The 25,897-nt window shown below is 50.5% G+C and overlaps 1 protein-coding gene across 1 annotated transcript; it reads left to right on the top strand.

Moving 5' to 3' along the window:
* Positions 1–7,177: 7,177 nt before the first annotated feature.
* On the top strand, positions 7,178–25,678 carry SLC4A5 (solute carrier family 4 member 5; the record flags this gene model as incomplete). The annotated part of the gene is made up of 23 exons (XM_084273816.1): positions 7,178–7,299; positions 9,676–9,836; positions 10,075–10,230; positions 11,506–11,601; positions 12,051–12,106; positions 14,598–14,755; positions 14,854–14,941; positions 15,099–15,253; positions 15,569–15,712; positions 15,899–16,073; positions 16,385–16,518; positions 16,634–16,905; positions 19,465–19,526; positions 19,826–20,026; positions 20,388–20,501; positions 21,153–21,314; positions 21,815–21,993; positions 22,103–22,175; positions 22,347–22,415; positions 22,663–22,836; positions 23,007–23,168; positions 24,471–24,538; positions 25,513–25,678. The coding sequence occupies exons 1-23, from the start codon at positions 7,247–7,249 to the stop codon at positions 25,676–25,678; spliced, it is 3,078 nt and encodes a 1,025-aa protein (XP_084129942.1). The 5' UTR covers positions 7,178–7,246.
* Positions 25,679–25,897: the final 219 nt, after the last annotated feature.

Consider the following 25,897-nt stretch of genomic DNA (forward strand, 5'->3'; position numbering starts at 1 on the left):
TCTTTGGGCAGTCCTGAGTGAAGAACTTCTTCCTAAAATCTCCTCTAAACCTGCCCTGCTCTCGTTTAAGCCTGCCGCCCCTCATCCTGTCTCCCCATTGCCCTGACAAACAGCCTTCCCCAGCTTTCCTGTGGGTCTCTTCAGCAAACTCAAGACAAGAGGAGCTGGAAAGAAAATGGGAGCAGGGACCAAGTATCAAACAGCTTTTGCTTTGCCTCGGCTCAGACTCTGGGCCGTCCCATCGAATAATCTCCCCAGAGGCGAGAGAAAAGCCCCGTTATCGGGTGACCTTAACACACAAGGTCAGATTTCCCATTCCTCGTTTTTTTTTACCCTTAATGACGAGGCCGACTGTGACGAAATGCCAGGCTTGGCTTTGATGGGGATTTATTGACACCCCCGTTAAAAGGCTAAGAGGAGGAGAGCAAGCCAGGCATTAAATAGAACCAGACAGCTCGGGAAGCAAAGCTGAACGTATTCGTGTGGCCAAGAGCTTGGGTTTCACAAAATCCAAGTTAACAGATGTTTGACACGTTAAAAGCAAAATGATTTGGGGTGCAACTCTCTTCAAAGTTCCACACCAAACTGGATGTGATGGCCTAGCAGTTGTTCTTCTTGTCTCTAGGGGGTTCAGGAGCTTTCTCACTGGTGGTGATTCTTCTCCTCATTTCCCTGAAGAATCTCTTCTGTTCCTTATGATAGATGATGTTGCACAGAGCAAAGAACCTACGAGCAGTTTACCCCCCAAATTCCTCAGCAATCAAAGCCAGACTGATGCCAAACCCACTCCCAACAGCCCCACAAGATGCAGATCCTGCAGGCTGGGCACGGACAACTTGAGTTTTCCTATGGTCTGATACCTACAGACCATCACTGCACAAGACCAGGTCTCCCCTGGCTTGTATGTCCCATCTTCCCTGGAGGTCTCTTTGCATCCCATGATGCCTTTCTGCTCCCAAAGTCAATCAGTGTTGCCCAAAATACATTTTGACCTGGGAGCTACAGAGCGTGTGGCAGTAGGCGTCGATAGGATGGTTATGAGAGCAGCTTTGTCTCAAGGCAGTCTGGGCTCCCGCACCCGCCGGCGCCTCTGACTTCACTCTGCAGCCCCGTCCTCCCAGTTCAGAGTGGTTTTCTGAGAGCTCAAGGTGAGTTTTTTTCAGGGTAAAACTTGGGGTTTTGGAACTGAGAGCTGGGGGGTGGCTACTGGGGTTCAACCATAAATATAACAGCACCCTTCTTTTCCTCCCCTGCTTTCCAGTGTGGTTATAGTCATGTTTTCTAAGAGTTTTAGTCAGTTCCATGCTTGTGTGTGTGTATGCAAGGATTTTTTTGGGGGGGGGGGCAAAAAAGCTTTATATGTATAAAATGAAAGGAAAAAATCCCAGGCACTGTGACTCTCATAAATCAGTCATAATTGAGTGCAACCTTTCGTTAAGCAGTAGATCTAACAAAGCATGGGCTCAGCAGAGGGTAGAGCTCTTGCCAGCCAAGCTGGATTGCCAAAAAAGTCCTATTTCTTCCCAGTGCAGATCTGGCTGGAAGGTTGTGTACCCCCATCCATCACCTGGGGATCCCAACCTAGCACTGAAGCTTATGGGGAAATCTCTTGGGTGTGTTGGGGGGAGGGAATTTGTGACACTTCATTTGTTAGAAGGTACTGGGTTGTTTTAAAAGCAGAAATATTTATGCCTGTAGCTGGGTGGGTATTTTACTGTTTCTTCTGCCAGCACCAGCTTCCTAAAATCCTCAGGATCAGCCCCATGATGTTATTTCCAGGAAGCCAAGGCTTGTGACTGATGTTATCCCTTAATCCACCCAGGTCTGAGGCGCAGTTATCCATCCAGAGGTGTTTGCCCCTAAATTAAATAGGTTCCTGCTCCTTTGCAGTAAGTGTTTTGGTCCAAAAAGAAAACAAAAATAAAACATCCCAAATCCGTTACCTCAAGAGATGCCTTCAAACAGGGGCTGGGTTAAGGCTGGAGCCAGCCCAGACTCTTCCAGCTCTGTAGGTGCACACCCCGTTTGCTTTATATTTTGAATCTATTTGGCTTGAATTGAGGTGATTTTTGCTTCCCTGAAATAGATGGCTAATGGTGTGATATCACCATGGAGGCAGGCAGCCGGCACGGGGCCTGCGGAGAGGCTGGCTCTCCGACCGCTCTCAAAGTGACTTTGGGAGGCATCGACCGGGCTGCCATGAATAGTAACTGTTCTCCCATCCAAGTGAAGTGTGAAAGGCAATCACTGGAGGTCAGATAATTAGTAGATTAATTAGCCTCTGTGACAGAATCCAAAGAAATTCGTATGAGGAATAATAAAACAGCGGGTTTGAAGGAAGGTATCTGGAAGTGGTGGTGTGTGTGCAGTGTAAAATCCATGCACAGGAGGTGGGAAAACCCCAAATCTGCTTCTGCAAAACCCCTTTTATCTGTGCAAGTCCCCCCTGAAAACTCAGCTGGTGCTTATTGCCAGCAATCAGCTCTGAACTGAGCTTGTATCCATAACCGTTCCAGCAAATCACTGTACTAATCTCTTACACTTTGTTTACACCTTTGAGCAGCAAAAATAAGAGACCAGAGATGTAACCCTGGTGAAATATACCCCGATTTTCTTAAATATGGGGAGAGCAGAGGTGGAACACGGGCAGGGCTGGTGTTGAGCGAGGCAGGGTGAGAGCTTACCGAGGTGACTGACCTGAGGGTGCTTGCAGGAGGTGCTGGAGGGTCCCCAGTGCATCCACAAGGAAGGTCTCAGCTCCCCACTGATCCCTGGCTGGGAAGGACCCTGTGGTTCACTGGGGTGACACACGAAGGATTCCCATAGTGGGGAGCACCCGGCGAGCACGCGAGGAGGCTGTTCCCCTGCCCAGCGTCCTTTCACATCTCCTTTCTCTTCCCCGTGGCTCAGCTCTCTCCGAGCGGCAGGACCATGCTGGAGGATGAGGATGGGATGAGTGAGAGGGGGCTCAGCAGCTCCAGGAGGAGATACGACGACGAGGAAGGTGAGCAAAACCCCCGGGATACCCCAAATGGCACCCGATGTGCCAGATCTCCTGGTGCTCAGCACATCCCATGCGCGACATGGGAGAAGCTGGTGGGAAGAAGGCAAATACCTCCTTGGGTGGTTGGGAAACACTCAAATTCGGTCCTTAAATCTTCCCCTCTCCTAGATTACCACTCCATCTACATCGGGGTGCCGGTGCCCCGGGGTTACCGGAGGAAACGGCGTCGGCGAAGATCAGCGTCCAGCCGGGACAGGACGAGCGAGAGCGAGCGGCACTACGAGCGCCAGGATCGCTCCGACACCGACGACGGCGGCCACGGCTGCTACGAGAGCGGCAACGACAACGCCAGTAGGACCAGTGAGTCCTCAGCCTTCCCCAAAAAGCAGGAGGGGTGTTTGCAGCATCATTTAATCCAGGATTAGGTCACCCCTGTGCACCTAGCCATGCTGCTTGGTCCGGAGTTTGTATTTGGCACTGTTTTTCCTGTTGCTTCCCAGGTTTATTTTTCCCTGTGGATGCCTCTGAGAGCCAGTTGCTGGGTGGGAAATGGGATTTGAGGCGTCTTAGGTGATGGGTGAGCTAAAAAGGGTTTGTCTTTGCCCATGAGAGGTTCCTAACGAGGAAATCTGGGTACACCAGGGTCCTGGAGGCGCAGACATCCTCTGGGCATCACACCTTGTTCCCAAAAGGCTTTTGCCCAGGGCTTTGCCCGGTCTCGTTAAATCTCCTTAACGAAGATTAACATTTTGCACAGCAAAGAAGCTGTCGATCTCTTGGGGTTTTGTTGTGGGGCTTTTTCCACCCCCCTATAGAAATTTGTGTTTGGGTTTACGTCGAGCAGATCACGTCAGGGCTCTGCGGAGCAGGCAGGGGCTCAGGAAGCAGGCAGGGGCTCAGCAGAGCAGGCAGGGGCTCGGCTTTGCTTTCCCCTTACAGAGGGGAGAGTTTTCCAGGGTTTTTTTTCTTTGCATGAGGAGAGGTTCTTAATTTTCAGCAGGCTTTGCTGGCAGCTCGTTCATGCCTTCAGTGGCACCGCAAGCGGGACCACGTCCCCTCCTTTCCACGCCACCAGGATATAACATTGGTCTGGGTTTGGGCTGGAAAGTCTCTTTTTTTGAGGAAAAACACCCCAAAAAGCCTCAACTCTGCAGCAGCCCTGCATTCCCCCAGGAAATCTCCCTCATTTGGATGTTTTCTCCCCAAAAATCAATCTCTGCTCTGAGCTTGGAGGGGATTTGCCCACCTTGCTCTGAATGGGAAACCAAAACCCTCCCCAAAATAAGCCCAAAGCTTTGATTTCTGTCTTCCTGCCTCTCCCCCACTCCCCTTTCTCCCTCACTCCATCCCGCTGCCACCCAGAGCGCTCACCTCTCCTACACGCATCCCGTTTGATTTGGTAACTTCCCGTCATGAGAGCCGAAGGGAAAGGAAAGTGCTTTATATTCTCTATAATCTGCTCCTTAAGCCTTGGGAGTTTAACAAGCCTGAGTGGATAAAGGAGGAAGTTTGGGGTTTTTTCTTTTTTTATTATATTTTTTTTGTGGACTGTGCAGTGAAGGTTTGGTTTAGCTGGGAAGAAATGGGGGGAAAAATGGAAACGATTCCAGGTAAGTTATTTCCATCCTCATCCGCATTGCTGGGGAGCAGGAGGGGGAGAAAGGCTGCAGGTTCTTTCTGCCTTGCTTTTCCCTTGTAAAAACAACTTGGGAGTTGCTGTGGGGTTGGGTTGAGCACTCCTAAAAACTCACCCCCAAAAATATAACGGGGGGTGGCGGATCTGGGGGGGGAACTGTATCAGCTTCTAGTGCTCCCCCAACAGCAGGGAAGCAGAAAAGGTGATGTTTGTAGGAGAAAAGTCTCCCAAACCTGGGGGTTTCTCAGACAGGGATGGAGCATCTAGTCCCATGGGATGTGCACCTCAGTCTCTGTTGGGGAATTTTGGGGGGAAGAGGTCCTGCTTGAGCCATGAAACCACGGCGAAACGCTGTTGCAGATCTAGGAATTGCAGTTTGGGGTGGAACAGATCTTCTGGGCCATGTCTTGCAAGGAATAGGTGCTGATTCACAGGATTAATTTAGGTGCTGATTCAAATTTCCAGGAGGAAAATAAACCCCACCATGAGGTGGGTTATAACCAGATGCTGGGCTGGGTGTTTTCCCAGGCATGAAGGGGTCCTCCAGGTGAATAAACCCTGTGGATTTTGGCTGCATGGCGAAGCCCCAGTCCTGTTGGTTTAGTAACTGGCTCTTTGTTCAGGTCGGTGAGCTGTGGGGAGAGGAGGCAGCTGCCAGCCACAAGCATGCACTATATGTGGAGACCTGGGTTTATTCCTTAAACTGGGGGAAAATGGGGGAATAAAAGGCTAAAAAACACCCCAAAAAGCTCTTTCTGTGCAAGATTTCCTTTCTATTTTGTGGTTTCCAGTGGGTAAAGTGTGTCAGAGCCCCAACTCCCAAAATGAGTTGCTGCAGGGACCCTCCAGCAGGTCAAAGCAGGAGAGACCCATTCTTAAACACATGGGAAGGGGCAGGAGGGATGAAATTTGGGCAGAGATGGGAGCAGCAACTACCAAGTCGAGGATCTGCAAAGCTCTTTCTGCAAAATTTCTAATCCCCCTTTTTGTTTGGGATTTTTTTCTTAACAAACACATCCAGAGATCCCATCAGAGACAGGTATTCCCAGCAAAATCCCTTTGCCACCATCCAGCTCGATACACTTGGTGTTAATCTGGGGGTTCTGCAGGAAATTTAAGGTTTGGGCTGCAGAACAGAGGACGTGAGGCCAAGGGGGGGTTACCGGTATCGCACGGATTTCATCCCCTCTTACACGAACAGCACTTAGGCTTAAAGAGCCTGAAGCCTTCCAGGCATGTAGTCCAGCTCTTAAAATTAACAGGAATATTAATAATCATAATAATGAAGCTTATGGAAGTGGAAGGAGGACTTGACAACAGGGCTTTAGTCCTGGTAATGGGGTTTAAAGGGCTTAAGTGGTTAAGCAGGCTCAGCCTAGAGAGCAAGGGACATCCTATTCTTGGGTTTCCTCTGCTTTGGTGGGGGGACAGGGTTTTTCCTTCACTCATACTCAGCCCTTTAATTACCTGCTCTTTTTGGGTACCCTATTACCTGACTTCCTAATTCCCATGTTTGAGAACAGGAGGATTCTGCTAACAAAGACGTTTTGGGAGCTGGATTAAATCTGGCTGTATCAGGAGAGGGCTGAGACCCAAGATTTTATTAAAACCCCACCATTTCCATGGAGTCTGGCATAGGGCTGACTGTAACCTCTTGTTTGAATAATGGGGCAATTGGGGAGTGGATCCACCTGTGGTTCCCACCCAGAGGTTCGATTCCTCCCTGCAACCCAAATTCCAAGGCTTTGCTAGAAAAGCACCTGGAAACAGAGAGGGTTAAAAAAAAACCCAGCTTGGCTTTTTTTTGGGGAGGAGAGGGTAGGTCTGTCACCCTCCCTTGACTGCAGGGAATGCACCAAGGATGAAGAACCCTTTTCCTACCAGTCAGGAGGTTTGGAGGCAGGTGACGCGTTGCCGCTCCCCTTCCTGAAACCCACCACGGGGAGCAGGAGGCAATAGGTTCCCTCCCCAGCCTGGCAGGTTATTTCCAGCAACAAGCTGGATTTTTTTTCCTGCAGAAATAGTCAATTTGAATTATTTCCCTTGAATGATACACGTTCCACTCTGGGATCCAGAGGGAAAATGTGCATCCTGATAATGCAGTGCTGGAGACTGTAAAGATTTAGTTGCTGATGGCAGGAGGCTCTAACATGGCAAAAAGAGGCTCTGTGGTAGGGAAAAAAGTGGGATCAACCCATGAAAATGGGGTACACAATGCTCTGGGAAGGGGGCTGAGGCTATATCGTATGGCAAGTACCTCAGTGCCCAGCCACCACTCATCCTTTCCACCAGCATCCCATATCTCCTCACACAAGGATGTTGGGACAAGATTGCTTAGAATTCCCCTACTCCTCAACATCTGTCACCTTAAAGATTTTTCTCCAAATCTCATTTTTTTTTACCCCAGGATCCTAAGTAGCCCTGCAGAGCCCTCTTCACCCCTCTTGGACTTTCCATATGGGAATGGTAAAGGAACATCTCACCTCTAGTCTGATTACAAACCTCATCTTGTTTCCCGTCCTCCACTAGTGTCACCGGCTGCCGAACGCCTCCGCTACATCTTGGGAGAAGACGATGAGCCTCCCAACCCCACGCTCTTCACAGAGATGGACACCCTGCAGCATGATGGTGAGGAGATGGAGTGGAAAGAGTCAGCCAGGTGAGGAGAGGGGGAAATGATTTGGGGTGAAAATATGTCGGGTAAAGATATTCCTTCCCCATCCCCCTGCAAAATATCTCTGGGTGGAAAAGGGGTCAGGGAATGAGCATCATTTTTAGTGAGGTTAAAAAAGACATTTCCAAGTTAGAGAAATGAAGAAAATTCAGTGTTTTGGGGAGCTTTGCACGGCAGCTGCAGCCTGCTGAGGAGGAGGAGAAGGAAGGGAAGAAGATTTGCCATCTTCTCCCACATCTTCCCAGGTGGATTGACCCAGAGCTAGAGCTTTTCCCATTCCCAGTTACAGCATGAGGGCAAAGCCCTGCAGAAAGGGCTGGAAGGGTAAAAAACCCCAGGGTAACATGTTGGGAAGCTGGGAACAGGTGACATAAAGAACATCTTCCCAAGTCTTTTTTTCCCCACACATACTTTTTGTTGAGTTAAACTTCTCCTTCCCCTCAAGGAATAGCAATAACCACCCCCCATCCCCCCCCCATTTATTCTTCAAAGTATTAGAGGAGTTGCAGGTAACATTTGCTTCATTGAATTAGGGAAAAATCTGAAATCCAAGTGGGATTTTTCTCTTCCTAGCCTCAGCTGTGTCAGGGCTAGTAGGTTTAGAGGGTTTTGGGGTGGCTTTGGAAAGGGACTCAGGAATGCTGATGGCATCCCAAGACCTTTCCTTTCAGTAGCACGTATACAATTTCTGAATCTGTGTGCAAAGATTTGCCCAAGGGAGAGAGCAGAATCAGGCCCTGGGGGTGCTCATCCTATCTCTTGGGCTGGTTATTTGCATCACCAAATATTTGGAAAGCTTTTAAGCATTCTCCTGGTTGCTGGCCCTGCTCAGAATCCAGCAGCACAGGGATGCTGTTGCTAAAATCCATTATATTTTCCTCCCAGTTTTGCAGAGGTCTGTATCTCCTCATCCTTCCCCACTCCCATAAACCCCTCAGAAGGCAAAAAAGTCAGCATTTGTGTTGGGATTTTCATCAGGTTTGGGATGGAGGTTTCCAAATTTCCTCGGGGACAATGGAGGTTTCTCAAGACCCGGATTTCCGCTCTCTGGTGAGGAGAGGTTCAGCTTCTTTAGCTGCAGGAGAGCAGCTCCTTGCTGTGAGCTACACCATGTGTGGCTAAATCCACAATAAATGGAAATAAATGGAAATAAAGGAGCTGAGCACAGCAGGGGAGACAAGATTTTGCAGTAGCCTTGGTGAGAGCATCACGGGATGCTGGTCCTAGGGCAAAGGTGCTGCTGGAAACGTGCCTTGAGTCCCACACGTTGACCTGAGCTGTCGCCCTGTGTGTGTGCTAACCCACTTTCAGCAGGAAAATGGGGCAAAAAAAGAAAGGAAAAGCGATCTAATCGGCTTTGGGGCCGACGGGGCTTAGTGGGTGCTATGGCGGGAACCTTGAATTTCCTCCCAATCAAAGCAGTGTTGTTTGGTGGGCTGGAGAAAGGGGTTTCTGCAAAGAAATCAGGGTGAGGAGCTTGGGAGTTTTGGACACTAGGGCCAAATTTGATATTTTTTGGTTGTGCTGGGGTTTTGTCCCCAGGCACAGACTGTTCCTGGCACTCCCAGGTAATATTTTGGGTTTGGTTTTTTTTTTTTTAATAGGGACACTTGGTGTTTTCTCTTTGCACCAGCATTTTAATGCCTGTCCCTGCAGCTGATGCAATCCCCCTGCTCTCCCCACCCTTCCCCTACAGCGTTCATGAGCCATCAGCTATTTCCAAAACCCCTTCTCCTCCTACAACCTTCCCGTCTGCGTCCTCCGCGGCGGCAGGAGCACAAATCCCAGTCGTACCAGTTAAAAGTTGTAAGGTTAAGCCCTTGGGAAGGCTAATCCCTGGAGCCTGCAAACCTCCTGTAAAGGAAAAGCAGCTTTCTTCCCCAAATCGACATCTTGCCGAGAGCCGCCTGCCCTCCCCAGGGCCCGAGCCCTGTTTGCAGGGAGCTGAGGGAAATCAGCCACCATCTCCAAATTTGCTCTGAAGTCTTTAGTTTGTAAAATTAAGGAAAAATAAGGAGGTGGAAGAGTTGATTTCCAAGGGTTTCAAGTCCTCACATCTCCCACCATAGGAATGAAGCACCCAGGTTAAAGTTGGAGCATTAGCAAGGAATTAAAAAGACATTTGCATCATCCTGGGTTTTCACTTTCCTGTGTGCATGGCTGGTCCATGTGGGTGCAGATCCTGGCTAAGGCAGGGTCAGCTCCATGGGAAAGCATCCCAAATCTCACAGGAACAATATGAGGATGGTCACGTCCTCGGGGATGAACTCATTCAGGCTGGCAAAGCCACCTGCATGAGGGAAGCTCCCCAGAATGAAGATTATCTTATTCCCATCCCAACGGCTGCTGCTCTCCTTTCAGGTGGATAAAGTTTGAAGAAAAGGTGGAGGAAGGTGGGGAGAGGTGGAGCAAGCCCCACGTGTCCACGTTGTCTCTGCACAGCCTGTTTGAGCTGCGGACGTGTCTACAGACAGGAACAGTGCTCCTGGACTTAGATGGCTACTCTTTGCCCCAAATTATAGGTAGGAGCTGAGGGGTATCAGTGCTTTCAGGTGGGGTTTTTCTCTATGTCCTAAAGTGCTTTAAGAATGGATTTAAATGCATTGACTTGCTACATACAAATAAAACCCAGCTTGCTTGGGAATAAGAAAAGACAAGAGTTGAGAGCCATCAACTTGATTCAATGAGTGTTGTCTTGAGCTTTCTAGGAGGGGTTTGCTGTGGTGTAACCCACACGTCTCCCTCGTTCGGTGCTTGCAGATGATGTCATTGAGAAGCAGATTGAGGATGGTCTGCTCAAGCCTGAGCTGAGGGAGAAGATAAGCTACGTGCTCCTCAGGAAGCACCGTCACCAAACCAAGAAGCCAATCCACCGGTCCTTGGCTGACATCGGCAAGTCCGTCTCCTCCAACACAAGTGAGTCCTGGGGGGTCCAACCTGCACCCGCTTGAGTCTTTGATGAGGAAGATTTTTGGGGAAGGCAAGGGAGAAACCCCAAATCTTTGGATCTTTACTGCATTGAGAAGGACCCCAAAAGCTCTGTCACTGCTGGTTTTAAGGTTTGGGAATCATTAGGAGGCAGAAGCCAAGGAGATGTCTGCTGAGATGGACAACAGCGTTGTGTGAGGGGCGATGGCATCGGCGGCCACTTGGCCAAAGGCCTTTCTGGCAGAGCAGCCTACAGACAAATCCAGTCTGCTCGGCGGTTGAACCTGCCTATTTTTGAGCCATTATAAAAGGGGATTTGTTTGTTTTCACGCTAGATTATTTACTTAGGTTTAAACAGAGGTCATTTGGTGGAGCTCGGGATTTGCCTGGGCTCCAGCTGCTCCCTGAGTAGACAGAAACCACAGCACCCAAGCTCTGAGTGCACACAGAAGAGGTCATCAATAAGCACTATTCCCCCTCCATGGCCATCCCTGGGTTTCAAAGTAGCCAGCACCCGTGCAGGAGGACTAGATATTTGAACTACCACTTACCTGGAAGCCTTCAAAGCGGAGCACAACTTGGAAAAGGACTTGGTTAGTCCTTGTAGATAAGAGAAATAGGGACACCTTTCATGTCTCCAGTTCCTTGCTGAGATGATGGCATCGCTTTCCATTTGCAAATAGGGACACCAAGAATAAGATGGTCATTGGCAGGAGCTGAGGGATCCCTCAAGTTTCTTCTGATGATGGCAACTCTGTGATATTGGAATAAATAACACAGGCACATTGAAAAGAGGGTCATGCCCAGTGGGAATTCCATTGTTATTTTTAGTGGGTCTAGGGGGGAAAAAAAAAGAGGATAGAAGCTGTGGTTCCAGCTGATGTCTCAGGGAGAGAAGAGCAGCTCAACAAAACCAGTCCTGATACTTTTACCCCTAGGAAAAACCAGTTTAGGGAATTTGGGAGGTTTTTTGAGGAAAAAACTTGGGAAAGAGCACTGGTGGGGCATTGGGTGGTGTGGTCTCTTTGCACAGAGCCTCTGCAGCAGGAAGACTGGGGTAAGTCAGTCTGTTCTTTGCTAATGCTAAAATAACAACAAGTGGGATAAAAGTGCAAACAGGAGTGGGAAGGAAAAGCAAATCAGCACTGGAAAGGTTATGTCTGTGCTGGGCAGCTGATTTTCAGCCTGGCCTCTTGCCTCCAGCATCACCCAATGGCTCTCCATGGCACCTGCACCTCCTCTAACAGCTCCTTCCTTCCCCAGCCCGCAGCCCTGTCCGGAGCCCGGCAGCTGGTGCCGCCTTCCACCGTTCCACCGAGGACCTGCGGATGCGACAGAGCGCCAGCTACGGCCGCCTGCGTAAGCTGGGGAGGGCGACAGGGAGGCAGAAACGGTCTTAAAAGAACCAGAGGAAGGACACCAAAAAAATATAATCAAGTTGCAACATAAGAGCAGACAAGGGGATGCCACCACAGCCATAAATGGGATGGGGTTTGTGGAACTGCAGGGTGACTGATAGCAGAAAAACTCATATTTTGGGGTTTTCACCATACTGCACCTGCTTTGCAAGCTCAGCTACAATGAATAATGCTTTTTTTCCCCCTCTTTACACTTAAATACCAAACTCCTCCCCCTACACTTAAATACCAAACTCCTCACACCACATCTTTTCCTTGCAATGGTTTTTTTTCCTGTTTGCACTGAATTCTGGAACTCCTCTTACCACGTTGTCTCCTTGCTCATAGGGCTGAAGTTCAGCTGCACATCACAGGGTGGTTTCTTCACCTTCCCTCTCTTCTCTCCGTCAGGTCACGCGCAGAGTCGGAGCATGAACGACATCTCAGACACGCCCAGCACCGACCAGGTAATCACCCTAAAAAACATCAGTGAGATGCCATGATGAGCATCCATGATGGGACAGGGGCTCTGTGGTTGTTACAGTCCATGTGAGCCTTGTGCAGCTTCGCTCGGTCGATGACCACACCAATTCCTAATTAGGGAAATTAATGTGTTTATTGATCCCTGCTAACTCCTGGGGGAAGCTGTTCCAGAAATACCACCTGTGCTTGCAAGCTGAATGCAGAATTAGGGACATGTGAGGATGCTGACGTAGCTGAGATCCTTAAGGTGGAGAAAAAAATTCCTAAAAATCAGTAGGTAGGAAAGGAAAGGTGCTTGGAAGAGTGCAGGGATCCTAAAAGAGCCTTTTCTTGGTTGGGTAAGGGCAGGTTGCAGGGGGTAAATCCCAACCAAGCACTTGGGTCTGCCAGTGTGAATACAGCTCTTGAGAGAATGGGGTGTAAACACAGAGTTGTCAAACCACTGAATGCATTAGGTGGGAAGGGACCTCTAAAGGACATCTAGACCCACTCTGAGCGAGCAGGGACACCTTGAACTACATCAGGCTGCTCAGAGCTTCACCCACCCTAACCTTGAATGTCTCCAGAGATGAGGCCTGTTTCACCTCTCTGGGCATCCTGTTCCAGTGTCTCACCATCCTCAGAGGGAAGAACTTAAGGTCTCATCTAAACCTGCCCTGCTCTAGTCTAAACCCATCACCCCTTGTCCTATCACTCCCAGCCTTTACAAACAGCCCTTCCCAGCTTTCCTATAGGTCACTTCAGAGACTGGAAGGGCCTCAGAGGTCTCCCCACAGCCCAACTGAACCAGCCCAACTCTCTTACCCTGGCTTCTTAGAAGAGGTGCTCCAGCCCTCCAGGACACAGTATTTCAGCTGAGGACTCCCCAGAGCAAAGCAGAGGGGCAGAATCCCCTCTCTTGACCTGCTGGCCACACTTCTGGTGATGCAGCCCAGGATCTGTATGGTCTTCTGGGCTGAGGATGCACGTTGGTGGCTCATGTCCAGCTTCTCATCCATCAGCACTCCCAAAAGTCCTTTTCCACAGGGCTTTTAGCCCCCCCTCTGCAGCATAGAGAAGGTGGCTTTCTTAATGCAGAGCTCAGCTGAGAGGCCGTGAGGGCCTTTTCCCCACCCTGGTTTGCTTTGCATGGCAGAGCTGGGAAGGAGCTCAGGCTGCTCAGGCCATTGGTGGGCAGCTCTCTGCTTGCTGATGTGATGGAGCAGCAGAGTTTTGTGCTGTTTCTTTGTGGGACATTCCATCCCCATCCTGGCATCGAGACTGGCTGGGAGCTGTCCCTGCATTGCATGAGCTTTGCCCTGCTTCTGTTTGGGTGTGATTTCAGCACAAACCTGTGGGAAGATGAAATTCAGCATGGGTTTGTAGGAGACAGTAGGGGATGACAGCTTGCTTTTCCCCAAGGATGACCTCAGAGCATACCTGGGGTGATGCAGTTGAGAGCATGTGTTGCTGGGACAGAGGTGCCATAACTGAGGAGCACACAGTTTACAGGGCACCTTCCAAAATTAGACCTGCAAAATAAAGCAGTCCAACTGCCCACTAGTGAACCCCAAAAATCAGCCTCCAGCAGTGGGGTGTGGAGGGGTTAATCCCAAAATATGCAAAGCATTTAGATTTAATCACCCTATTAGGCCCACTACAAAGGGACTTTTTAAGTGTTACATGAAGCTTAGTGGTCACTGTTAACTCCTGCTCTTGCTTATTCCAAGCTGTGGTGGAGGAGTTGCTTTATTATTTTTTTTTTTTAATTTTTTTTTCCCATTTGGGTTTAAAAGATTAGAAAGGGGAGAGCTCACTGCCCAGCTCACATGCCTCCCCTCATGCTGGCATATAGATTATAATAACACCCTGCCTGGGTTGGTATTGAACCCTTTTTGACTAATAATGAAAGAGCTGCAGGGGAGAAGAGCCATGGGGAATAAATCCATGAATGAGGTTTCCTACTTCCATTATTTGTTCCTATTCTGAGGATGAGACTGGGGAGGAATGAGCTACAAAAACCTCCCCCGTGCCCGGTACCAAGGGGTGTTTTGGCATTATATAGGATCTAGGGGGGTGTTTGGGGCTGCAGACCTGTCAAAATGCCTGCTGGCCTGATCTACAATCCATATTTTTGGGCTCAGGTTCTCTGCAGGGGAATTGTGTGGGGTTTTCCTTCTGCAGACCCAGATCTGCAAAGCACCTTTTGCAAAACACCCGGTTGGGCACCGTGTTTGGGAGCCCCAGGCAAGTGGTTTCAAGCGAAGCTCTGGCTTAGTGATGGTTTTCTATGAGGAAGACATTCAGCTTTATGAATGCTTGCTGGTTACTTCTTGGCTATGGTTCTTGAATCCTCACCTCTGGGAGTCCTGGGACCATCAGAGATCAAGAAGTTTAAGCCTGTGACTTCAGCTTTTACATTCAGGATGTGAATGAGAGGGCAGAAAAGCCAAATTTCAGCAACCGCTCCCTTCCTCACCCTCATTTTTCCAACAGCTGAAGAACAAGTTCATCAAGAAGATCCCCAAGGATGCAGAGGCCTCCAACGTGCTGGTGGGAGAAGTGGAGTTCCTGGAGAAGCCCTTTGTGGCTTTCGTGCGGCTTCTCCAGGCCACAATGCTGGGTGGGGTGACAGAGGTGCCCGTTCCTACCAGGTGAGTGCAGTTCCTTCAGGCCTGAAGCATCAAGTTGGTCTCACTAGATGGATGCTGGTGATCCAAGATTTGCCAACACAGTGCTGTTCCCTTCCCAGGTTCCTCTTTATTCTCCTTGGTCCTGCAGGAAAAGCCAAATCCTACAATGAGATTGGCAGAGCCATTGCAACCCTCATGGTGGATGATGTGAGTAGATCCAACACCCAGATCCAAGGGGAAGAAATAAAAGCAATTTTCATCCTTTCACCTAAACAAATGAGCTTTAAAAATCCTGTAATGACCTGGGTTATGTGTGTGCTGGACACTGGTCCCAGGCTGACACCTCTCTTCTCCTGGTCCCCAGCTTTTCAGTGATGTTGCCTACAAAGCCCGGGATAGAGAAGACCTGATCGCTGGGATAGATGAGTTTCTGGATGAAGTCATCGTCCTGCCACCGGGCGAGTGGGACCCCAACATCAGGATTGAGCCACCCAAAAAAGTGCCCTCAGCTGAGAAGAGGTGGGTGGGAGACATGGGAGGAGGACAGCAGCTTTTTCTTGCCTTCATCCCTAGAAATCATGTCTGCAGATTTTCCAGAAATGCTGCTTTTTCAGCAGTTTTCACCCCACCTCGCCCCCGATCAGCTCAGAGCCATTTCTACTCTGCAAACTCTGCATTACCCCCCTGGGCTGAGCAAATCCAGCTCTTTATCTTTCCAAGCTTGTCCCAAAACTCAAGCTCTAGTGCAGGTGGAGACCTCGGTCGTGGTTCCTGCACCAGGACTGGCTTGGTGGGGCAAGTCCCGTGGCCGACGCCGCTGTCTCTCTCCTGCAGGAAATCGGTTTTCTCACTGAATGAAGTGGGGCAGATGAACGGCACCGCTGGTGGGGCAGGTGCTGGGGGTGGTGGAGGAGGCAGTGATGATGGAGAGATGCCTGAAGTTCACGAAATTGGGGAAGAGCTCGCATGGACCGGCAGGTGAGCAGCACCCCAACACTCAAAATACTTCTGATGGTACCAGCACCCATCAGCACCTCCCACCAGCTCACCCTGCAGCATCCCAGGGCACAGAGGGGTGAAATCCTGTTGGGCACAGGCTTTTTGCAGCTCTCTCTTGTTTTGGTGGAAGACCCATACAGCTGGTCCTTGTTGGTGTCTCCCCAGGTTTTGTGGTGGCCTCTATTTGGATATCAAGAGGAAGCTGCCCTGGTTCCCCAGTGACTTCTATGAAGGTTTTCATATCCAGTCCATCTCTGCCATCTTGTTCATCTACCTGGGCTGCATCACCAATGCCATCACCTTCGGGGGCTTGCTTGGGGACGCTACAGACAACTACCAGGTTGAGTCCAAGGACTTTGGCTTGGGGACAGCAAGCAGGGATGGGACAGGGTGGGATGGAATGGGATGAATTTTACCCACTTAATACTATGCTGATCTTTAATTCTGGAGATGGAAATTAATTGCCAAGTGGGACTGGCAGTCCTGAATTACCTACAGGATGGGAACACCCGCCAGGACCAAGGGGACACAGTCCTACCTGTCCTATATGGGCCCAAGCAGAGGTCCCTAATGCTCGTGTCCAGCCGGGGTGTCCGTGGGGATGCAGTGTGGCACAGTGTCACCGTAACGCTGGGTTTGATCCAACCCCAGGGCGTCATGGAGAGCTTCCTCGGCACGGCCATGGCAGGCTCCATGTTTTGCCTCTTCGCCGGGCAGCCGCTCATCATCCTCAGCAGCACCGGCCCCATCCTCATCTTCGAGAAGCTGCTCTTCGACTTCAGCAAGTAGGTGCTGGGCTATGCCAAGGGGAACAGGAACCCTTCCATCCCAGGATGGGAGCTGTCCTCCAGCCCATGGCCAGCTCTCACAGGCCTGTTCTTGCCCTGTCCCTGTTTGTAGAGGCAACGGCATTGACTACATGGAGTTTCGCCTCTGGATCGGCTTGCACTCTGCCCTACAGTGCCTTATCCTGGTGGCCACCGACGCCAGCTTCATTATAAAGTACATCACCCGCTTCACAGAGGAAGGCTTCTCCACCCTCATCAGCTTCATCTTCATCTATGATGCCATCAAGAAGATGATCGGAGCCTTTAAGTACTACCCCATCAATTCAGACTTCAAGCCGGACTACGTGACCATGTACAAGTGCGAGTGCATTGCTCCTGACCCAGGTGAGTACACATCCTTATCGGCACCAGAGGGGGAACATGAAGGGTTTGGGGAGGGGGAGGGAGGTCCTCTCACAGATAAATCCTGCTGAATCATTGGCTGAGAATGTGGAAGGAGGCAGCTACCCATCAGCATGGGGTGGAGAGACCTCATTCTCCTCTGGTGATGTTGGGAAACATGGACGTAACAACCTTGGATCCATGGAAGAGCGTGTTGGTGCTTGCTGGGGACAGGGCAGACAATGCTGTGAGAGCTGGAGCCTCACCCTGGAGCAGCCAGACCTGGATGGATAAAAAAGGAAATACAGGGAGGGGAATAAAACCCAAACAACATTTTAGATCATTAATTCCAACTTGCTGCTGATGGAAACGTTCTCCAGAAAATCACTGGAGGGGTTTTGTCATCTACTGTGTCCAAGACACCCCGTGATGTCCCAGTTGGGTGTGGAAACCTCCTTGGACTGTTTTTTCTCCTCTTTCTTGCTCCTTTTCAAAAAGGAGAGGCTGCCAGGCTCTGAGCAGAGGGGCTTTTGATGCATCCCCTGATTTTGCTCTTGGATAGATGTACCCAATGATCTCTTGACCAAATTGTGCAGCTCAGATGCTCCTGTGGCCACCTGGAAGGGAGCAGAGATCTCCAGTTTGGGCTAACACCAGTGACCGTCTGCTCTCAGAAGAGCTGAATTTATTTAAAAAGCCTAAATTCTAACAATTCTGGGGAGTACCAGCTGCAGACAGAGGAGGCAGAGAGGTGTGATGGTGAAGCTCTTCCAGAAATCAAAGCATCCAAGACCCACCACGCAACACATTCCTGACATATCTGTCATTTCAAGATGGGAGCTGACCTACTGCAGTGGAAATAACTCTTAGTGGGGTTAATTTTGTACTTTCTTCTCAATTTCTGTTTATCAACCACGCTCTGCATGACCCGATCCCATTGGATTCTCAAAGTCCTGTGTGCAGTGGGGAGCACCCACAGATGATATGATCCTTTCAGAACAAGACACACACACCCCCACCCCCCCAGATTTGACCTTTCAGAAAAGCAAAGCCCAGTGCCCAACAGACACCATCCCCAGGGGAAATGAAATAGCTTGAACAGGACCTCAACCACCTCCATCCACCCACGTGTGCCGGCATCTGCCCAGCAGCACCCACCGCTGCAGCTTAATGCAGAAGGAAGGAGAAGCCTTTAGCCTCCAGGGATGTGTCCCCCCCTTCTCCAAGCCCCGACCCCGAGCAAACTCCATGCAGCTGAGAAGAATTTGCCCTCCCCCCAAAAACCTTCAACCTCTTTACAACCCAGCCCCATTACTCACCCTCGCTGCCCTGAGCACCCAAGGCAGCAGTGTCCATGTTGGATTTTCCATTCCTCTAGATATTGAGAAATTATGTTTATTCCCCCCTCCATCCTTTTTTTTTTTATCTTTTTTTTCTTTTTTTGCATTAGTTCTGATTTTTGATTATTATAACTGATTTGTACCATATTTGTCTCTGCTGCACACATCAATTTGGGCTGATTTCAATCTCAAGTGAGTATCACCTTCTAAATATTAAAGCTATTTTAATACTTGATACTCTTCCCCCATGGGAGGGGGTTGTTATTTTTTTTTCCATGTATTTTACTTTTCTTTCTGCTCTGCTAAAAGGGTTTCTGTAGAGCCCTTAGGGAACCTCTCCTAAAATACCACCTATGGTATGCTACCATGGTGTAAAAATCGCCATTAAGGCTGATTTCTGGAAAAATAGAAGCTTGTGGAGGGAAAAATAATAATAATTCAAATATTAATAATCATGTTTTTAATGCTGGGTTTCCTGGAGCCTGGTTTCAGCAGCCCTGGGGTCTTTGCTTCTAACCCAGCAATCGCTTCTCCTTCATTAATCCTCGGCGCCGGGGATGGAGGCGGCAGGTCGGGGCAGCCGAAATTCCCGCTTGGCAATGGAAGAGGATGGACCAGAGGGAAGAGGGGAGGGGAAGAGCAGTCCTGGACCCTGCTTAGGAGCACCCATAAAGAATGTGGGTGCTCCTGAAGCCACGGAGCTGCATCCCCTGAAGAGCCAAGCGGAGCCGCTTTTTGCACTGGAAGAGAAGGTGTTGGGGGATAGACAGGATGCTTTTACATATTTTTTTGCAGAGAGACACCAAAACACTCCCAAAATATTACCAAAACCCCCCCCAAATAAAGCAATTTGGACACAATTTGGTGCCACTGCCATCGGCTTTCCTGGGAAGCTCCTAAAGAATCCTTCCCCACGCTCTCCTCCGACACTCACCAGCCCTGGAGGGAGGAGCCGTGTTCTCCACCGGCACGTGGGATTAATCAGGGAGAAGTCGTTGTGGGGTTAGAAATGAGGGGTTTTCACCCCAAATCCTTGTCCATCCTTGGGGTGCCGATCCCTGTACGGCTCTCGGAGGATGTGCTTGACCCTGTGTTTGCTTTTAGGCCAGCTGGGCTGAGCCATGCCTCTCCAGGGGAAGCTGCATATTAGCCAAATATCCAATATTAGCCCCAAACCTCCATTAGCAGTCAAAACCCTCAATAACAAACTCCTTTCCCGCAGCCAACGCGACCTTGTTCGATGCTTCAGCTCCAGTGGCACCAAACACCACTAATGTTTCTCTGGTAAGCTCATCCCAATGGGAAATTTGGGATAAGGGAGGGCAAATCCCAGGGACATACTCACCCAGGGAGCGACATGTGCCTTGGATGGAGGAAAACGTGGGGGGTTTGCATCGATTTGGGTTCACAGTTGGGCTTGGCAGCACCAAATTGCTGTTTTTTTTCACCCAAATTATTAGCTCTGGGTTTTTCCTGTGGTTATGGGGCTCCCAATGGGAGCAGCCCCTGGAAATACCCTTTTCCTCCCTCTCTGCAACAACTTAAAATGCTAATTTTGCTTTTTGGGGGGGGTTTCTCCCCAGTACAATGCTATTAACCTAACAGCTCTGGACTGGACCCAGCTGAGCAAGAAGGAGTGTCTCAAATACGGCGGCAGCTTAGTGGGGAAGTCCTGTAAATTCGTGCCTGACCTGGCCCTTATGTCCTTCATCCTCTTCTTTGGGACCTACTCCATGACCTTGACCCTGAAAAAATTCAAATTCAGCCGCTATTTCCCCACCAAGGTAAGGAAAACATTGGGTTTTACTTTCCTCTTTTCCAAAAAAAAATAGAAACCCCAGGAGCTTGTTGGTCTCTTTGCTGGATGCAGAGAACTTCAGGAAAATAAATCTGTATTTTTAGGAGGTGTTTCTAGCCACTAGAAGAATCCTCCCTGAGGTTTTAGCTGCTGAGTTGGCTCTGATGTGCTGAATAACCCATCATGCAACACAAAGGCAGGGTTGGGGGGAGGGAATCTGTGGGTTAGACCTGGGAAGCCCCAGGGAAGGATGTTGGAGCAGAAGCAAACCTCTCCATGCCATTAATTAACCCTCTCCATCACATTAATTACCCTTTCCACCCCCTTTTCCCCCATCTTGCCTCCAGGTCAGGGCTTTCATTGCTGATTTTTCCAATGTCTTCTCCATCCTGCTCTTCTGTGGAGTGGATGCCTGTTTTGGACTGGACACCCCTAAGCTCCATATCCCCAGTATCATCAAGGTTCGGCCGCACCGGGGAGGGGGGACACCCCTCACTTCTCCACTCATACTCACTCACTTTTCCAGCTCCTCACTGGTTTTCAGGGAAAATTGCAGCTCCTGAGGTGCCTGGGCACCTCCCTAAAAGCTACTTTGTCTTTCTTGAAGGAATATTCTAATTCTGTGACTTTTTTTCCTTCTTTTTCTTGTTGTTTTGTTATTTTCTTCCCCCTCTTCCCCCCCCCTTTTTCTCTTTCTCTCACTCCTGGCAGCTGCGTAAACTTATTAGTGATTTCTCTATCTTTATGTCCATACTAATGTTTGTGGGGCTGGATGTGCTTTTCGGACTCAACACCCCAAAGCTCCAAGTGCCTACTGATTTTAAGGTAAAAAAAATGAAAAAAATGAAATTAAATCCCTTTCCACAAGCGTTGCCAAAAATTCCCACACACCCCAATCCAGGATATCACCACTGGTGATGTGGGGAGTTCCAGTGAGCATCTGAGGATCATTTGGGGTTGAGGCATGTGGATGCTGGGGGGTGGTGGTGGGATTCAGGGACCGAGATGGGATGATGCTCAGAGGTGACAGGGTTCACAGGTGATGTGGGGCTCTCTGAAAAGTCACTGATTAGGGCTTTTTTTTTGTCTCCCCCCCCCCTTCTTCCCTCCAGCCCACTCGTGTGGACCGAGGGTGGTTCGTGTTTCCCTTTGGGAAGAATCCATGGTGGGTTTACCTGGCGAGCGCCCTACCTGCCCTCCTGGTCACCATCCTCATCTTCATGGACCAGCAGATCACAGCTGTCATTGTCAACAGGAAGGAGCACAAGCTGAGGGTGAGCCGGGACTCATCCCACGCTGGGGGGTGGGCACAGCATCACATCGGGTACCACCTGCATCCCTGCCAGCACCCGCTTTTGGGGTGCAGATCAGGGTGGGGGAATCATCACAGCTTGGCACGCTGTGTGAAGAAGGAGCTGGCCCTTTCCTTTGGGAGCTGTATTTTTGGGGTGACAACACCTCTGGGGTGTTGAATTCACCTGATGTTGTAGGCAGCAGGGTGATGGGGAGGGTACTGCGGCACTGCAGGGTGCAGCATGGCAACACAGGGTGCACTGCAGCAACTGTGGGTGATGCAGGGTGTGCCAGCAGGGATGCAGGGTGTACCATGGCAATGTGGGGTGCACCACAGCAATGCTGGGTGTGCTGTAGGGGTGCAGGGCACACTGTAGCCATGCGGGATGCATCAAGGCAACACAGAGTGGGGCTTCAGGCCAAAGCAGGGTGCACCAGGAACTGTGCTGCCCCCTGACCCCTCCTGGGTGCTGTGTTGCAGAAAGCAGCAGGCTACCACCTGGACCTGTTCTGGGTGGGCATCCTCATGGCTGTCTGCTCCTTCATGGGGCTGCCCTGGTACGTGGCTGCCACAGTCATCTCCATCGCCCACATCGACAGCTTGAAGATGGAGACAGAGACCAGCGCCCCTGGAGAGCAGCCCCAGTTCCTGGGTGTCAGGTAAGGAAGGTTTGGCCTCACTCTTCCTCTGGGAGATGGGGGTAAAGAACCCAGAGGCAACAGTGGGTCCAGGCAGCATGGCCTCATCCTGCTTCTCTTACTGTTCCAGGGAGCAGAGAGTGACAGGCATCATCGTCTTCGTGCTGACAGGGATTTCTGTCTTCCTGGCCCCTATCCTGAAGGTAAAACATACCCATTGCCCCATTCCCGCTCCCTCCCTCAGAGCTTTGGGAATCTGGGAAAGAAATGCTGGATTTTCCCACCCTCCCATGGCCCCCAGGGTTGGTCCCCATCCCCAGGAGGGAACTGACACCTTCCTTGGGGTAAATGCTGTGGTTTTTCCATGTCCCCAGTACATACCCATGCCGGTGCTGTACGGTGTCTTTCTCTACATGGGTGTTGCATCGCTGAATGGCATCCAGGTAAGTGCTCCTCCTCCACTTCATCTTCTCCCTCCCTGAAGGGGTCCTACACCAGAGCAAAAAAGGGGAATTTTGAGCCCAAAATAAGTGTGCATCCAACCTTTCCAGCTGTGCAGCGCAGCAGATAGCCCCCAAATCCTCTGAGAACCATCCAAAAAGCCCCAAATTCCCCATTTTAAGGAGTAAAAAAGGGTTTATCTGGGCAGCCTGGGGCTGATGGTTAACACCAACCTTCATCCCACCACAGTTCTGGGACCGCTGCAAGCTCTTCCTCATGCCAGCCAAGCACCAACCCGATTACGTTTTCCTCCGGCACGTGCCGTTGCGGCGCATCCACCTCTTCACGCTGGTGCAGATCATCTGCCTGGCCATCCTCTGGATCCTCAAATCCACCGTGGCTGCCATCATCTTCCCTGTCATGGTGAGACGACCACCAGGCTGCCAGTGCAGCCTCATTTAGATGGGGCAGCCTCATTTACACAATGTTTCTGAGGTTTAAGGACATTTTGGCTTGGTCTCCAGGTGATCCCAAGGTTTTTGGGATGAGAGATGCTTTCACAGATCCCACTCTTGCATCTCTTCCCCTCCTAGATTTTAGCCCTGATCCTGGTGAGGCGGCTGCTGGACTTTGTCTTCTCCCAACATGACCTGGCCTGGATTGACAACATCATCCCTGAGAAGGAGAAGAAGAAGGAGGAGGATAAGAAGAAGAAGAAAAAAGGCAACAAGGGAGACAGCAGCAGCGATGAGGAGGTGGGTGTGGGGTGAGGGTGGTGGGTTCCTGCAGATGGTGGGGAGAGCTCAGACCACCTGAGCAGGGAAAGGTCTTGCCAAAACCTTCAGGTTGGTGGGTTTGGGATGAAGGTCTTTGATTTGTGGAGGAGTTTCATGAATAGAAGCTGGTTGAAGGGCTTTAAGTGGGGCTCAGGGGCTGGCTGGAGACTCCCAGGGATGCTCCATGTGTCCAGAGAGCTGGCAGATTATGGCAAAAATGAAATCTGTAGGGAAAGAGCCAAACTCCCATGGCCAAGGGTCTGGTACCCATCATACAGTGGAAAAGCATCATTAACCCATGCAACCCCCTGCTGCAGACCCTTCCCCAGGCAGAAGGGCCAAGAGTTTATTGGGGAAGACAGCAAAGTCACCTCCTCCTCTTCCTCTTCCTTCTACTGCTGCTCATGCACCCAACCCTGGAGGGTTTTGTCCCCTTTGGGTGCTCCAGGAGGTCTCAGGGCCCACCCAGCCGTTGCCTTCACCGAATTTCCCCACTTTCTCCCCCAGTTCCCACCTCCCTCAGACATTAAGATCCCCATGGAGCCTCTGCCATTGCAGCCCTGAAACAGGGGTCCCCATTGCTTCAGCCATAAGTAACAAGCTCAGGAGCCCCTCTTGCATTCCCTACCACTTCCTAACCCCCACCCACCCCACAATGGGATCCACCCCATGGCACACAGCCTGAATCCATCCTGCTGAAGCAGGGAGGAAAGTTTCTTACCTTGAAAGCAGACTTGAGAGGAGGCAGTGGGCTCAGCACTGCTCATCACTTTGCATTCCAGGTTTTTGGGAGGCCAGGACTCTCCTGGGTCTCTGCCCTGAGCCGATGATGATGATGGGGAGGTTTGAAATACATAAACACTTGAGAAACAGGGGATGCATTATCCCAGCTGTGAAAAAGCAGATGTGTTTGTTGTGGCTCAGTCTGCATCCTGACACACTGCATGGGAGCTGGTGCAAAGCCAGCCATGGCCAAAAAAAAAAGCAGAATAAATCTGGGGGAGTTTATTCCAGCTCAGTTGCATCAGGTTCCATCATGATGCTGGCAAGTTTTAAAGTGATAATTCATTGAGTTTGTCCTCAAGCTGCTGTTAGGAAGGGCCAGGGGGACCTTTCTCTGATCACCCCCCAAAAAAAATCATCATTTCTTGGGAGCTTTTCTCCTCCTTCTGTCATTCAGAGGATGCTGGACCCGATAGCAGGTTGGGAGGGTGTTGAGAAGTGGTTGTTTGGGGGGCTCCTACCTCACCAGGGAAGCGTTTCACCTCCGTGTCCCCCCAGGAAAGAGGTCCTCCACCTGGAGCTTTGCGTTCCGATTCCTCCCCGAACGGTTCAGACATGGATCGCAGGTAAACAGCAACGATCCGGCTCCCCCACCGCCTCCCCCACCCCCAGGAGACCAGCACCCACCCTGGGAAACATTTCTGGGGTCACCACCTAATGCTCCTGGTTGACTGTTGCTCATTGGAGCCGGTTGCCATCACCCTCAGGTATTTCTGAGGTACCTGGGGTGTATTTTCACTGCACCCCTCCTGTATTTTGGGTGCTTTCGTTTGCTGGCGCCAGCTGTCAGGTGGTTGGGAGCAGGGCTGGTGCATCCCAAGCCTGGCACAAGATGATTGACAGCAATAAAAACACTGCCATGGGGATTTTTAGGATTGGGATGTGAATCCATTCCAGGGATCTCCTGGAGAGAGTCCAGAGGAGGGACACAAAGATGATGAAGGGCCTGGAGCATCTCCCCTATGAGGAAAGGCTGAGTGGGCTGGGGCTGTTCAGCCTGGAGAGGAGAAGACTAAGGGGGGACCTTATGACTGTTTATCAATATCTGAAGTGTGGGATGCAGGGGGAATGGGCAGTTCCTTTTTGGTGTCTGCAGGGACAGGACAAGGGGCAGTGGCTGCAAGTTGGAGCACAGGGAGTTCTGTACCAACATGTGGAAGAACTTTTCCCCAGTGAGGGTGAGGGAGCCCTGGGACAGGCTGCCCAGGGGGTGGGGAGTCTCCTTCTCTGGAGAGATTCCAGCCCCATCTGGACACCGACCTGTGTGCCCTGTCCTAGGGAGCTGCTTTGGCAGGGGGTTGGACCTGATGATCTCTGGAGGTCCCTTCCAAGCCCTGTGATTCTGTGATTTGAATCCTGAAAGTCTGGGATTCTTCCCCACCCAAAGCTGCAGATTGTCCATATTAAATGGAAAATATCTTCTAACAGTTGGTAGCATCATCCAGAGCCCTTTGCTAGGGGAGCTGGGGTGGTTTGGGGATGTGGAGTACCCATGCTACGATGCTTACTTCCCTCTCCTCCTCCTCCTCCTCCTCCTCAGTATTACCCTTCACCTGAAGATCTCCTGCCCATCATCTCCCGCCTTCAACTACTCCCGAAGCCCCATCTGCGCCGTGCCCCAGGTGAAGATCGAGATGGAGTCGGACTATGAGGACACCGACACCGAGAAACCACCTCGGGACATGGGCAGTGAGACCACACTATAGCCCTGCACAGCTCTCCCCCTGCTGTTTATATATATATATCCATATTTATATATTCATATATATATATAAAGCAAATTGGGCTTATTTTTCTATGGGAGACCGAGGAGACCGGTGGCCCCAGGGGTCCTGTTGCTCTGGTAGATTTTTAGCACCACGAGTTAAATGAGTTGTTGAATTTCCTCCCCTTTTTTTTTTTGCTGGGCAAAGACATCGCCGCTG

Source organism: Gallinula chloropus (assembly GCF_964237585.1).
Source record: "Gallinula chloropus genome assembly, chromosome: 21".
Lineage (NCBI taxonomy): Eukaryota > Metazoa > Chordata > Aves > Gruiformes > Rallidae > Gallinula > Gallinula chloropus.